The sequence below is a fragment of the Lichenostomus cassidix genome, chromosome 9 (genome assembly GCF_008360975.1).
Source record: "Lichenostomus cassidix isolate B80296 chromosome 9, HeHo_3.0, whole genome shotgun sequence".
Classification (NCBI taxonomy): Eukaryota; Metazoa; Chordata; class Aves; order Passeriformes; family Meliphagidae; genus Lichenostomus; species Lichenostomus cassidix.
The window spans coordinates 17,367,757-17,380,666 of NC_139490.1; the positions used below are offsets into that span (position 1 = coordinate 17,367,757).

At 44.2% G+C, this 12,910-nt stretch overlaps 1 protein-coding gene across 2 annotated transcripts in view; it reads left to right on the forward strand.

The window, feature by feature from the left end:
* The window catches only part of EPHA4 (EPH receptor A4), a 104,098-nt gene extending 91,247 nt beyond the window's left edge, over positions 1–12,851 (forward strand). For both annotated transcript variants that reach the window (XM_085069669.1, XM_085069670.1), the window contains 5 exons: positions 1,652–1,801; positions 4,187–4,380; positions 6,812–6,967; positions 7,257–8,134; positions 10,398–12,851. In XM_085069669.1, coding sequence (XP_084925795.1) covers positions 1,652–1,801; positions 4,187–4,380; positions 6,812–6,967; positions 7,257–7,371 — 615 coding nt within the window. In that variant the 3' untranslated portion in view covers positions 7,372–8,134; positions 10,398–12,851. The remainder of the gene's footprint in view (positions 1–1,651; positions 1,802–4,186; positions 4,381–6,811; positions 6,968–7,256; positions 8,135–10,397) is intronic.
* Positions 12,852–12,910: the final 59 nt, after the last annotated feature.

Here is a 12,910-nt window from a genome sequence, read left to right on the forward strand (position 1 = left end):
ACTTATGTGGTACTAAATGCTGGCCAGCCTTGGTGTCTCTCACTCATAATGGTGGAGAGTGGAAGGAGCAGAAGCAGAGGTCTGAAAAGCTGTGTTCAGGGAAATCAGAGTTTAGACAAGCACACAAGGGCAAGACAGAAATGACTGAAAAGCTTCTCTTTGAATTTAGCAAGTGGAGATATGGTATTGTTGGCTCTCAGAGTAAACTAGAGAGAATCAATGACATTTGCTTTGCAGTCATTGTCTTCATTTGGTATCAGTAATGAAGGATCAGGAAAATTTGGATTAACTCCACTGTGCTGAAGCAGCTAAATATAAAGAGCTTATTGACAATTTTTAGAATGACAACCATGTATAAACAATGTTGGTGCATCTGTGTCTGAAAGGAGCAATAAAGCTTTTGCATAACCAGAGAGGATGCAACAGAAAGCAATTTTTAAAGAAACCTTTTTTAAGAGGATGATGTGTTCTGCTCCTGTTAGCTACTCATTAAAGTGAGAGCATCCTATAGTCACACAAGGCACATATTGCCACAACCTGATTCACAAAGGGGCTTATGCAAAGGCCGAAGCAGCCGGGAGAAGGACCCCTTTTGATTTCCCTTGGCTTTGGAACCAGTCCATATTAAACACTTGAGGGGTATAGTAGAACAATATACCATTAAGTATGCACACACTGCACTCAGTTATGGATAAAAGCTATCTAGGAGATGGCTGGGAAAAAAACTACCAAAATAAACTTAATCAAAAAAGCATAAAAGCAAATGAAAAAAAAAAGCCCAAAAAGCTTTGTTCAGCTTAAGTCATTCCCCAGATGGAACTGCAGGAAACCAAAAGCTCAATTAAAAACACCTTGCATATTAGCGTAAACAAAAGGAGAAATCTCTGGCCTGGGATCACTCAGCTAAAGCAAAATCAGATAAACAGGATGGAGTGAGTTCCTTTTTGAACAGTGTAGGGCCTCAGTGGCCCAAATCAGATGCCCAAGTATTTTTATTTGTTTAAAAAGGAGTATTGTAAGATGAGGCAGCTTTCTCCAACAGGTATCAAAAGCAACCTCGTACCATGGTCTGGTACTGAACTCCCCCAGGGTCTGGGAGAGCCCAGAGGCTTGCTTGCCCTCTCACATCTCTGGTAGGAGTTGGGATATTGCCCATGGGAAACACCACTGTATTCATAAATCTTCCCAGTTTATCCTCTCTTTATTTTACCTTTTTGAAAAGCAAAACATTTATAATCCCATTTTTCTGAAACAGGCCAAACAGGTCAGACAGGCGAGCAAGGAAATAGTAATTAACAGCATGTACTTATTTGTTTTGTCAACTAAATCTCTAATATATACTTTGTAAAACCCCTGGCTTGTTCTCAGGCTTCAGCATAGCCCTAAGCAGAGATCTCTTGGAGGGCTGATAAAAATACATTTAACAATTTACTGGTTTGCCTCCTTGTGACTAAAGAAAACAGATGGGCAGCATTGCCTCCTGGTCGGATCTGACAGCTTTATGGCAAGCGGCAGAGAAAGTGGATGCCTTTTTTAAGAAGGGTTCTGGAGCTGTACACAAAAAGCCATGTTGTATTTGGAATGTGTGGAACGGCGTGAGGCACGCGCGCTGCCGGGTCGGTGACTCACCAGGCTGTGGTTCCTTCCCCAGGGGGGCAAGATCCCCATCAGGTGGACAGCTCCAGAGGCCATCGCCTACCGCAAATTCACCTCGGCCAGCGACGTGTGGAGCTACGGCATCGTCATGTGGGAGGTGATGTCCTACGGGGAGAGACCTTACTGGGACATGTCCAATCAAGATGTGAGTCTCCTGCTGAGCTTCCTCTGCCTTTGCTCTCCCTTTCCCCCTCCCCATGCCTTTATCTGTGCCCTTCGATGCCTGGTGATGTGTTTCTGTGGCAATTGCTATATGGTTATAAGACATTTATTCCAGGTTTTTAAAAGGATATGGGTGGTAGACTCCTGTTTTCTCAGGGAGCATCTTTGGAACTAAAATTCCTTGAATACTTCAAGCTTTGTCTGAGCTTATGGAATAGGGGATGACTTATGATTCCTGTGGTGACCATGACCAGGATTCCTGGTGCATGGCATTTATTTGGGTTGGTTTTTTTTAATTAAAGAAATACATAATTAAAGAAAAATGGAGGAAAGGAAAACTAGTGTATTTAAACTGTCAGATCATAATACTGTCAGGAGAAGGAAAGTTTGAATGTTCATATTAAATGTTGAGTTTACTTAATGTCTTTAAGAGAAAAACGTTTGAATTTAATTTGGCTTCCTATTGGTAGTTAATTCTTGAAGGTCCACTATGCTTGTAACTCTTCCAGGTGATTTTATTTCTTGTGGAATATGTAAATCAACACATAGGAAATCCAATTCTGATTATCAGTCAGAGCATCCTTGTGACAATGGCATAGTTGCCCCCTGAGGGCATTAAAAAGCAGCTTTTGTAAATGACCATTCTTAAATTATGCATGTCCTGTTTAACTGTACCATCTGGACTACTTCAGTGTGTTCCAAGAGGGACTGTGCACAATGGCTGCTGTTCCAGAAGAGTGTTTAATAATAATGCTAATAAGAGCTTTTGCTAATAGAATTTTTATTAAATGAAAAAAAAATCTCCCAGTGAAAATGAGGCCTAGATTATCCGTAATTCTTTTCCCAGGGGATTTACAAGCATATAAAGGAAGAAGAAAATGGTAATCTGAATATACAGCCATGGGAGTGGTTAAGGCATTTTACAAGTCATCTGCTTTCTTCTGTAGAGCTGAACGTTTTCAAAGAGTGTCTAGATGCGGATGGCATTTAATCTAAATGGGGGATATAATTTTAATTTCCTTCTGATGTGAAACGTCTCTTCTGGCACCCAATCTTGCCTTCCTTTTGCTAACAGGAAGTCATCAAGACTTAGCAAGAAAATAAAACACCAGATGTGTCTCAGTTATATCAGGCATGTCTGCACAGCACAGTGCAGCTCACTGCAACAAACAGAGCTGTTTTTATTGGAGCTGTTTATGTTAGGCTGGTGTTCAATGCAACTGTGCACTGCTAGACCATGTTGAAAAGCTGGCTTGAACGAGATACGGAAAGCCAATATTACTGTCTCTGCACACTCTTCACAGTACATGGCACAGACATGCCTTTTTTCCTCCTTAATGATGGCAAGAGCAGTGCTTCTCACTACAAAGCAGAAGTGGATTTCAAATTATACTCAGTGTCTGTTGGATCAAGAGAAATCAAAAGGATCTTCATACTTTCTGGAGTAGTGAGAGCCACTTTGCTTGTGGTCACTGAATAGCTGCTAATAATGCAAGCATATCCCTCACCTTGTCCTCCCAGTGGATTTTAGCCACTAATTGGACAAGTCCAGAAGGAGGGAATTTAGTGCAACTCAGTCTCTGAGCACTCGTGGTCTCTAGTCTCATGGTGAGTCCTGCCAGCAGTGTCATATCGATTAATTCAGATCTGAAGGCTCCTGGGTCATGTCCCTGTCATGTCACAATTGAGTTCTGGTCATGTCCCGTTCTCCTGGGAGAGCTAAGAGGCCATTAGAGCCTCTGGAGTGCTTTTTGGAGGGTTTGAAGTGACTGCAGTCCAAGTTTCTCTGGATTCTGTTAAATATGAAATACAGACTTAAGCTGTGTTGGATTTCTGCATTTCTTGGCTCAGAGCAGTGAAAGAAAAGGTTCTCTGCAAGGCCTCTGTTACTGACAGAGATGAGCTAGCCCAGGAGGACAGGGGGAGGGGGTGATATGCTGATCTTTTAAGGGGGTACCTTAAAAATGATGGGGAAAATACAGTCTCAACATATTGCACCCGAAATGGACAGATAGTAAAGACTTGCTTTAGAGCTGTTGCCTCTCCAGCCCTCTGTCCAACAAGGAGAGTTGCTTATTTCTAATCAGGGCTATTCTGTCACCCCTGTATCCCATGTGCTTTTTTGTGACACATTGCCCTGCCATATCTGATGTCTGCTTTGGATGCTGTACCCTTTTAGTTTTGTATTGCTGAGGAGAAATGACAGTTCTGAGACCACCAACTGCCTGAGTGCAATTTTCCATGTTGTATCACTTAGCTGTGGGTTTGTCACCATAGCCTGGACGGCCCTAGGATAAACGGTGCTCAGCTGGTGGATGTGAGCCGTGTCTGATGTTCTCTAATGTGTTTCTAATCGTGCCATTTGCAGGTGATTAAAGCCATTGAGGAAGGGTACAGGCTGCCCCCACCCATGGACTGCCCCATCGCCCTGCACCAGCTGATGCTGGACTGCTGGCAGAAGGAGCGCAGCGACCGGCCCAAATTCGGACAGATCGTCAACATGCTGGACAAGCTCATCCGCAACCCCAACAGCCTCAAGAGGACAGGCAGCGAGAGCTCCAGGTCAGCGTGCTCTGGGATGCTGTGTGATGGTGATGGACGAGAGGAGCAGTGCAGGTGGCAGGCACAGCTGCAGATGGCACAGCTCTGCAGGTGGCACAGCTCCGCAGGTGGCACAGCTCCTGCACAGCAGCCACTGCTCCTCTGGCGAGCACAGGGCTCTGCTGGCTCGGTGTGGCCCCCAGGGCACCCAGCCCCGCCCGGAGGAGAGTGCAGTGAGCAGAGCTGCTGCTGGATCACACCAGCGCTGGGCAGGTTTTCAGCACAGCCTCAAGCACGTCCTGACGCAGGCAAGCTCTGTTGGAAGGCAAAGTTTGGTGTGTCTTTCCCCTTCTCCCCCCGTGGTGAAAGGGCTTGAACGTGTAGGGTCACCTCAGTCAGTGCAGCTAACAGCAGTGATGTGGTTTTCTGCAGGAAAAGCACATCATCAAGTTTTATAAACCCTAGATTTGTGTAGGATTTGCAAATGAGCATTACGGCATTACAGCCAACGCCTCGCGGGCACTGGGAAGGTGTGGATTAATTTTTATGTGAATTTGAATTTAATTTTGTGGAAAGCCAGTTTCATGTCTCCACCGATCCCGCATTACATTTGTTTTGTTTGCTAAGCATGGCGTACCTGGTACGTGCAAGAGAAGTGCAGCAGGAAGGAAACTCCCAGAGTTGTAGGGTAAAACCAAAATATCTTTGTTGGGACAGATCAGCAGTTTGTATAAGCTGCTGAAACACCGCTGAAGTAATAGGAGCTTTAGTAATCTACACCAGCTTTGGTCTGTTTTTTTCAAATGGCTTTGCTTTGTCAGGTAGGTTTGCTTACAGCACATAAGGAAAAAAAAGCCTAAAAGAAACGAGGAAGATAATAGGGAAAATTTTAGTAGGAGGGAAGGTACAAAACTACGCATTAGGCAATGCAAAATTAAGTTTCTTGAATGAGTAAAGGAGTAACAGAGGTTCTGTCTCAGCCTCCAAGAGAACAACATCCTTTTTTAAACTTCTATGTCTCTTTGTGAGTCTTGCTTACAATGTGTGTCACCAGAAGAGGGATCATTAACCCTGTGAGGACACTATCACCACGTGTTCCAGATTGCCCTAATTGCATTGGGAGCCTGGCAAAAATGTATCCTCCATTGAGGCTTAAATAATTTACGTGGTGAGAATCACAATATGATCTGCTGTGATAATTTGATTGAAGGATCACAGTATGAACTTCTCCATTTTGCTTTCTTTTCAATTTACGGGTGCTCTTTGAAAATACGTAGATTTTACAATGGTTAATAGCATGTTCAAGGTCACTCTGTGTGTGTATGTAAATTAACAGCCTATCCAAGGTCATTTCATGTTCATGGCTGTTGATAAATATTTTTCTTGTCTTCAGAATATGAATTTCAAATATGCATATAACATTATTAATATATGACTTTTACACATGAAGCATAATTATATATAAATAGGTTGCCTTCCTTGGTCTTGTGTTAGATAGAGCAGTAAAAGGGTTGGACCAAGCATGTACTCGATGCCTCAGGCAAGACCTAACCGTGCTATTGCACACCTAGTCTTTGATGATGTGCATTTTCAAATTAATTGCTAAATGATAATTGTTTTGATTAGATAGATAATAGTAATTTATAACACTTTAATGAAACTGTGGCTTATGGTATACATGAAATAATAAATGCAATAATAATAAGAGAAGAAAATGTTGTAAAAATGATTATTGGCAAAACCGTGCACGGGAAAATGAGAAGCACATTCCACAGTGCAAACAAAGATCAAAGCTGGTGTGATCCCCGCCACTCCTGGCACACACTCCCGGTCAGGAATGGATTGATTAAAGAGGGGATTAACTCCCTGCTGTCCTGAGTTTGATTGAATGCACTGAGCAGACCTGGCTGGAAGCAGGAGTTATCTGAACCCGCCCTTAGTTTTACCCTCCCAACCGGTCTGGCAGGGTGTGGGCTCCCAGTTCTTTGCACATACTTCAGTGGTGTTTCTATAGCTGCTGAGCTGAGGTCTGACACATGCAGGGTTGGCAAGGTCTGGCATTGCTGCCCGTGAGATACAGACCCAGCAGGCTGAACGCCTTCCAGCATTGCCATCTTCTTTGTTTTGGGGAGTAAAAGCATTTTCTATGAAGTTGGTCGCGTCTGAGGTGGACATTGTGAGCGGCATTGTGGTTCAAATTAGATCTCAAACCAAAACCAGAAACCTCAGGTCACATTCATTCTTAGCAAAATTTGGCCTGTTACTTTGCATTCTGTTCAGTTTCGTGCATTGATGGGAGCTGATGTGCAGAGCCACCAGTTTCACTGGGCACAGCCTCTTGCCCTCTCTTTCCCTCATCATTGAGGGTAATTGTTGCAGAGACCGAACTTTGGTTTGTGGTTCATGATCCAGCTGACACCATTTCTCTGTCCTTTCATTGTTTGGCATCCAGGCCGAGCACAGCCCTGCTGGATCCCAGCTCCCCGGAGTTCTCGGCGGTTGTTTCTGTCAGTGACTGGCTCCAAGCCATGAAAATGGAGCGATACAAGGATAACTTCACAGCTGCTGGCTATACCACCCTAGAGGCTGTGGTGCATATGAACCAGGAGTAAGTACTCAGCGATATAACAAAAAAAAACTGGTAAATCTGGATTTAATCAGCCTCTTTTGCTTTGTGCTGCATATCATTACACTCATTAAAGGAATGGAATGCCTTTCATTTGGATGGAGGATAACTTTAAAATGCCTCCACAATGCCTCCACTTATTTAATTAAACATTTCTGTACATCTGCCTTGCTTTTGCTAATGCTGCTTGCGGTTGACTCTTAATATTTTACTCTGCACCAGCATCTGATCCACGGTTCTCAGCCCCTCGTTCTTCTCTTGCTTTCCCCAGGGACCTGGCCAGGATCGGGATCACAGCCCTGGCTCACCAGAACAAGATCCTGAGCAGCGTCCAAGCGATGCGCACCCAAATGCAACAGATGCACGGCAGGATGGTTCCCGTCTGAGCCAGCACTGAATAAACTCAAAACTCTTGAAATTAGTTTACCTCATCCATGCACTTTAATTGAAGAACTGCACTTTTTTTACTTCGTCTCCTCGCCCGTCGAAATAAAGATCTGCAGCATTGCTTGATGTACAGATTGCGGAAGCCGAGCGTGTGTGTTGGGAGGGGGGGCCTACAGAAATGACAAGCTGTCATTTTAAACCAGACCTGGAACAAATTGTTTCTTGGAACATACTTCTCTGTTGATCAACGATATGTAAAATACACGTTATCTATATAAATATAAAGTCACATTCAAGTTTTGATGCTATGTTTGCTGCCAGATACTGTGCTTAAAAAACAACAGCGTTCCTTTCCTTGTCCCCGTGACCCGTAGGATTACAAGCATAGTGTTTTATTTGTGGGTGAAACCACCGTTGTGCATCTTTCACTGGAATGAAGAGCCTGCCCTGGGATATTTTTTGCAGACTTGATGCATCGCTAACACCTTGCAGAAACCTCAGTGAGAATATCATGTGGCTAATCAGTGCCTGCCAATTAGTGATCTGCCCGTTTATGGGCTTGAGACGTGAAGTGACCCACCTTGTGGATTACTGGGCAGAACTGGACTTCTGGGGAGATTCTTGGCTGTTGTGCCGTGCTGAAGCCAACCATTGAAAGACATTTGTGACCATCTTGCCAGTAGCCAGCTGTGACAATCGTGGCTGTGGAGCTTTCAGACTTCTTTTCTCTTTCAAGAAACTCTTCCCTTTGCCTCACGGAAGGTCAGTGGAAGTACAGTGTCCAACATGTTAGTGGTGCTTTGTTTTGTAAACTGTGCTAGGATTTCATTGTTGCTGGGGGAAAATAAAAAATGCTGTGTTATGTATTATTTGGGGTTCCCAACTGGTTTGTAAGAACCTGTGCTGGTTTCCCAGACTTAATTGCTGAGCCTTTCCCATTGTTTGCTCCATTTGATGACAGTGAAAATTGCACTGTCTCAAATTGCTCTCAAGCCTGTCAGGGTGTGCAAACAAGGTGGAGGAGTGTCTTGGGGCTCAGCTCAGTGCTGAGACCTTTACCCCACTTTACACTGAGAGCAGTTGGGATGCTTTTGTATTTTGGATGGAAAAGCTCAACACATCTGGATCCCATAGAAAGCAAGAATAACCTTGTAAAGTACAGATACTCATAAATGCACCAAGAAGAACCAAAGACTTTTCCTGCACTCCCATGAACAGCAGTACAATAGCTGGGTTTTAGAAAGATCAGTTTCAGTTGTGGCGTCATTGGTTTTATGGGAAGGGGAGCAGAAGGAAATGGGATTGTGCATGCAGTCTTGCTGGATCTGTATAGTTTGGGTGTCAGGCATGGTGGCAGCTCTGTGCAGGGCAGCAGTGGGACAGTTCAGGCACTGTGATCTGGCTGGATCATCTGTGGGAACCAAAGCCACTTTGGAAACCAGCCCCGTAGGTGGGTGTTGGGGATTATCAGGCAGCTGTGGGTGTGAGTGTCAGGTGCAGACTGCACAGCTGGGGCTGACACCCCTCTGCAGGCATGGCCAGCAGGAGGGAGCATGGAAAAGCTGCCCTCTGCCTCCCCTAGGGAAGGGATGGAAACTGAGTGAGTGAGAGCATCCCCTGGGTTGCTAGATGGGGGAGACTGCTGTGGAGGTGTGGTTGTCCTCAGGAGGTCACACAGGATAAAGCTTTATCCAGCAAAGCTCTGAACACACTGAGGCTTGAATTTATTTATAAATAAGCTTTTATTACTTTTTTTGAACGGAGTATGTAAGTTAGATTCCTTTAAAGTCCTTCTGAGGACCAAAGTGATGAGATGCCCTTAGAAAAAAGACAGGCCACTTACTCTGTGCTGAGTAGGAGGAGGATTTTCCTGACATGTCCTTTAGAACTGACATTGCATTTCAGCTGTGCCAGGCACAATGTCAAAAAGGTGAGATTTATAGTTTAATGGCACTAAGACTGGTTCTTTAGTCTGTAATATTTTGGTCCTACTCCACACCTGACAGCAAATTCAGAAATGATTTAGTGGCTTTATATGTCAGACTTTTTTAATAATTGAGTTTATCCTAAATCCAAAACAGTTCGCTCAGTTGGACAAATCGCACATACTGTATTGTCACTCACATCACTTTTTGTCACTTTTAACAATAACTTGCTGATTTTAACCACTAACTCTCCCTCACTCCCAACTTTCTCAGAGAACAACTTGTTCTGAATATGAGATGCTAAATTTGGATCCTGTCAAGTCATGACAGCTCAGTATAAACTGTTCTGCAGTATTACTTATAAAAGCTTTTCCATTTCAAGAAATTTAAGATTTCTTTAAAAAATCTACTTTAACCAGCATGTTTTAATGTCACTTTGCCAGGCAACATAAGAAGTAGTTACTCATTTTAAAGACCTGACATTTGTACTTTCAGCAGGAAAAACGCTTCTGCATCTCAAGTGCAGAGATACTTGAAGTTTCCTTGCTGTAAATCTGTTGCGTTCTGTTGAGATCATCTTTTTATCTAAAACCAAAATACACCCAGTTTCCTGGCCAGTTTGTTAAATTGCTGTCTTGGAGTCTAGTAGTGGTAATTCAAAACAGTGCAATATTTTCCACACAAAATGGAAAACTGTGTCCCTATAGAATGAAAACTGTGAAGGCAGCTCAGATGCTGGGTTTTTTCAGCACTGCCACTGGTGGTTGTGTTTCCTGTGATAAAATATGGCCAATGAGGGGCATCCACTGGAATGTGATTTTAGCTGGAAGAGAGCAGATGGAAGAAAAAAAAAGTAATGTGTATATAGATAAAATGCCTATGTAAATATAGATAGAAAGATTGATTGATTGATTGATTAATTACATATCGGCATATAAGGTATGCCATGGAAACAAGACTTTGACATAGTGTGAGGGAAGGAAAAAAGGCAGGAAAGGCAGAGGGTTCCCACCCTTTGAGCACTGCCTTCAGGCAGGTCTGGATGTCTGTCTTGGTGCATGTGGTTTAACACATTTCATTTGGGTTCTCTTCTTGTGCAGGGCAATGGATTTTGCTTTCACGGCCTCGTAGCCCATCCTGTTGATCACATTGACCATGGAGGAACACAGACTAGACACGAAGCCTTCTGGATCCACGGTTGCTTATTCCATAGCCCTGATTCTGGAAAACACATGCTGAACACTCATCGGTCCCTGAAGAGAGTGTGACTTTTACTTTCTCTTTTTTTCCTGGGCCACCCACTCCGTTGTTTTTCTCCATCGAGCGATAACTAACTCGTTAAGACTCAGCACCCAGTTGTCACTTGAGGAATGTACTGTGTCAAAGCCCCACAGACTTCTGGATATTTTTTTTTCCTCCTCTTCTGCTCTCTCTGCCTACATTTGGTTTTATTTATATATTTTGTTGTTGTCTTTCCTCATCCCCCGGCTGTCACTGCTGCATCCTGGACAAATGCAGGTGACAGAGCACTCCACATCTTACCATGGACGCCAGGCCAGGTGCCACAGCAAAGAACCCAGTTCCTGTGAACTGCCTGTGTACATTGCTGAAGTGACATTTTACACTACAGGTGCCATTGCAGTGATATAAATATATTTTTTTTCCTTGAATGGATAACGGATTATTATGTCCTGCGCAAGGTGCGTATGTGTGCTCGTGTGCGTGATGCGTGCAAGTCACCTGTGTGTAGAACTGCCTGTGAATGTGCCCCAAACACCTCTGCCAGAGCAGGAGTGCCCTGTCCTGGGAGGCCAGGCCGATAGCTCGTGTCTGAAATGGGAGCAAGAACACACACATTAAAAAACGTTTCAATTTCTGTATCTGTAAGTGTATTTTTTAGCTGCCCCCCTGACGTCGTTGAGTAGTTCTGCAGCCTGAAACAGGGGCAATTTCGAGTTCGTTTTGGAGTTACGGATGGCGGGATCTAAAGGGTGCTGAAGGTTGTGTTGAGTGTTGTTTATTCCTACCAGTGCCCTGCTCATGACCAAGACCAACCAGTTTCTCAGTGGCAAGGTGATGGAGGCAACACCTGCACCTCCATCCACTGCTACTCCTGAACTGAATCCTTACGTAGCCTTTTTTATCTGCAAAAGTAGGATTTTAAAGACTTGTTGAATGCTAACAAATATATGCAATTCTTCCATTCACAGAAGCACCTCACTCTGTGTGCAAGCTGTGAAATCTTGCAACGTAATAATCAGAACACTTCCCTGGTTCCCAGCACAGTTAGGGAACAAAAATGCAGCAAGAACTGTAAGGTTAGGATAGTTAGCAATAGAGTTGTGCAGTGTGTCCTGTTCCTTGTGCAGGTGACAAAGAGCAGGTGAAGTGCAGTAAAGGGCACTCTGTTCCACAGCCCAAGGAACAGTGCTGCAGTGTGCTGGCACTGCCTAGGAGAGCTTTGTGTGTTTGGAGAATTCACCTTAGTGTGGCGTGAGGCAGCTGCAGCGGAGCTGAGTGCCACACCCGGGGTTGCAGGGCCACCAGGGCCTGGCGTGGGGCAGGGGAGCTGCCTGCTCCCCAGGTGCTCCCCAGGCGCTCCCTGGCTGCTGGGGCTGTTCCCTGCCCTGGGACAAGGGCTTGCTCCCTGGGGCAGCCTGGACACACAGCCTGCCCCGGAGCTGTGACAGGATGTCCCCAAGTTGCTCCTGTTTCCTCTTGTCCCTCCTCGCTGACCTCCCCGTGGTCATTCCGCCTGGCAGGGACACGAGGGGAGCTGTGCTGAGGCTGAGGCTGGGCATGGCAGGGCACCAGGAGGTGCCAGCTGTGGGTGGCCACCACGGGCTGGGCCACCACGGGCTGGGCCACCACGGGTTGGGCCACCACAGGCTGCTCCAGACAGAGCTGGAGCGAGAGGAAGGCGAGTGCCACATGGCACTGCTGCCCCTGGGGACAGGCCACCTCCAGCCTGTCCCCCACGACAAGTGTGTTCAGTCGTCCTGCTCACACACCACTGGTTGATGTTTGTCCAGGTTTCTTGCTGTGCTAATTTTGTGATGGATCTTATGTATTAAAAATATATATGTATAAAATACAAAAAAAAAAGCTGGTAAGTAACCAGTAAACAGGACTTAAAAAGCAGTATTTTTCTTTTATGTGACATTTTCATAACCAGAAGAAAAAAATCTGAAATACTAATCAGACGAATAAAAAGAGAGTGCATTTATTTTTTTGTATCACTGCAAGTATGTTGGAATATGCAAGGACTGTGGTTAAAATTAGAATGTATGAGGCATATTATAATTTAGTTCATACTGAAAAAATCTAACAGCATTTCTTGGTTCGTGCATTTGAACGATCTCTGGGTTAGATATATAGATTTTTCTATTTTGTTTTAATTTGTAATTTTTTTCTCCCTCCGTGAATTTTAGGTACACATAACTTATGTCATTTATTTATGGTCTTTTATACCTAGTTTGTAAAATTGTAAAATAGCAAACAATGCAAACATTTGCATTTGAAAATAATAAAGTAGTTGCTGTACAAACCTGAAATGGACTATTTGTAATTATTGCATGTTTTTCTAATTTAGAGTTTATCAACAACAGATACA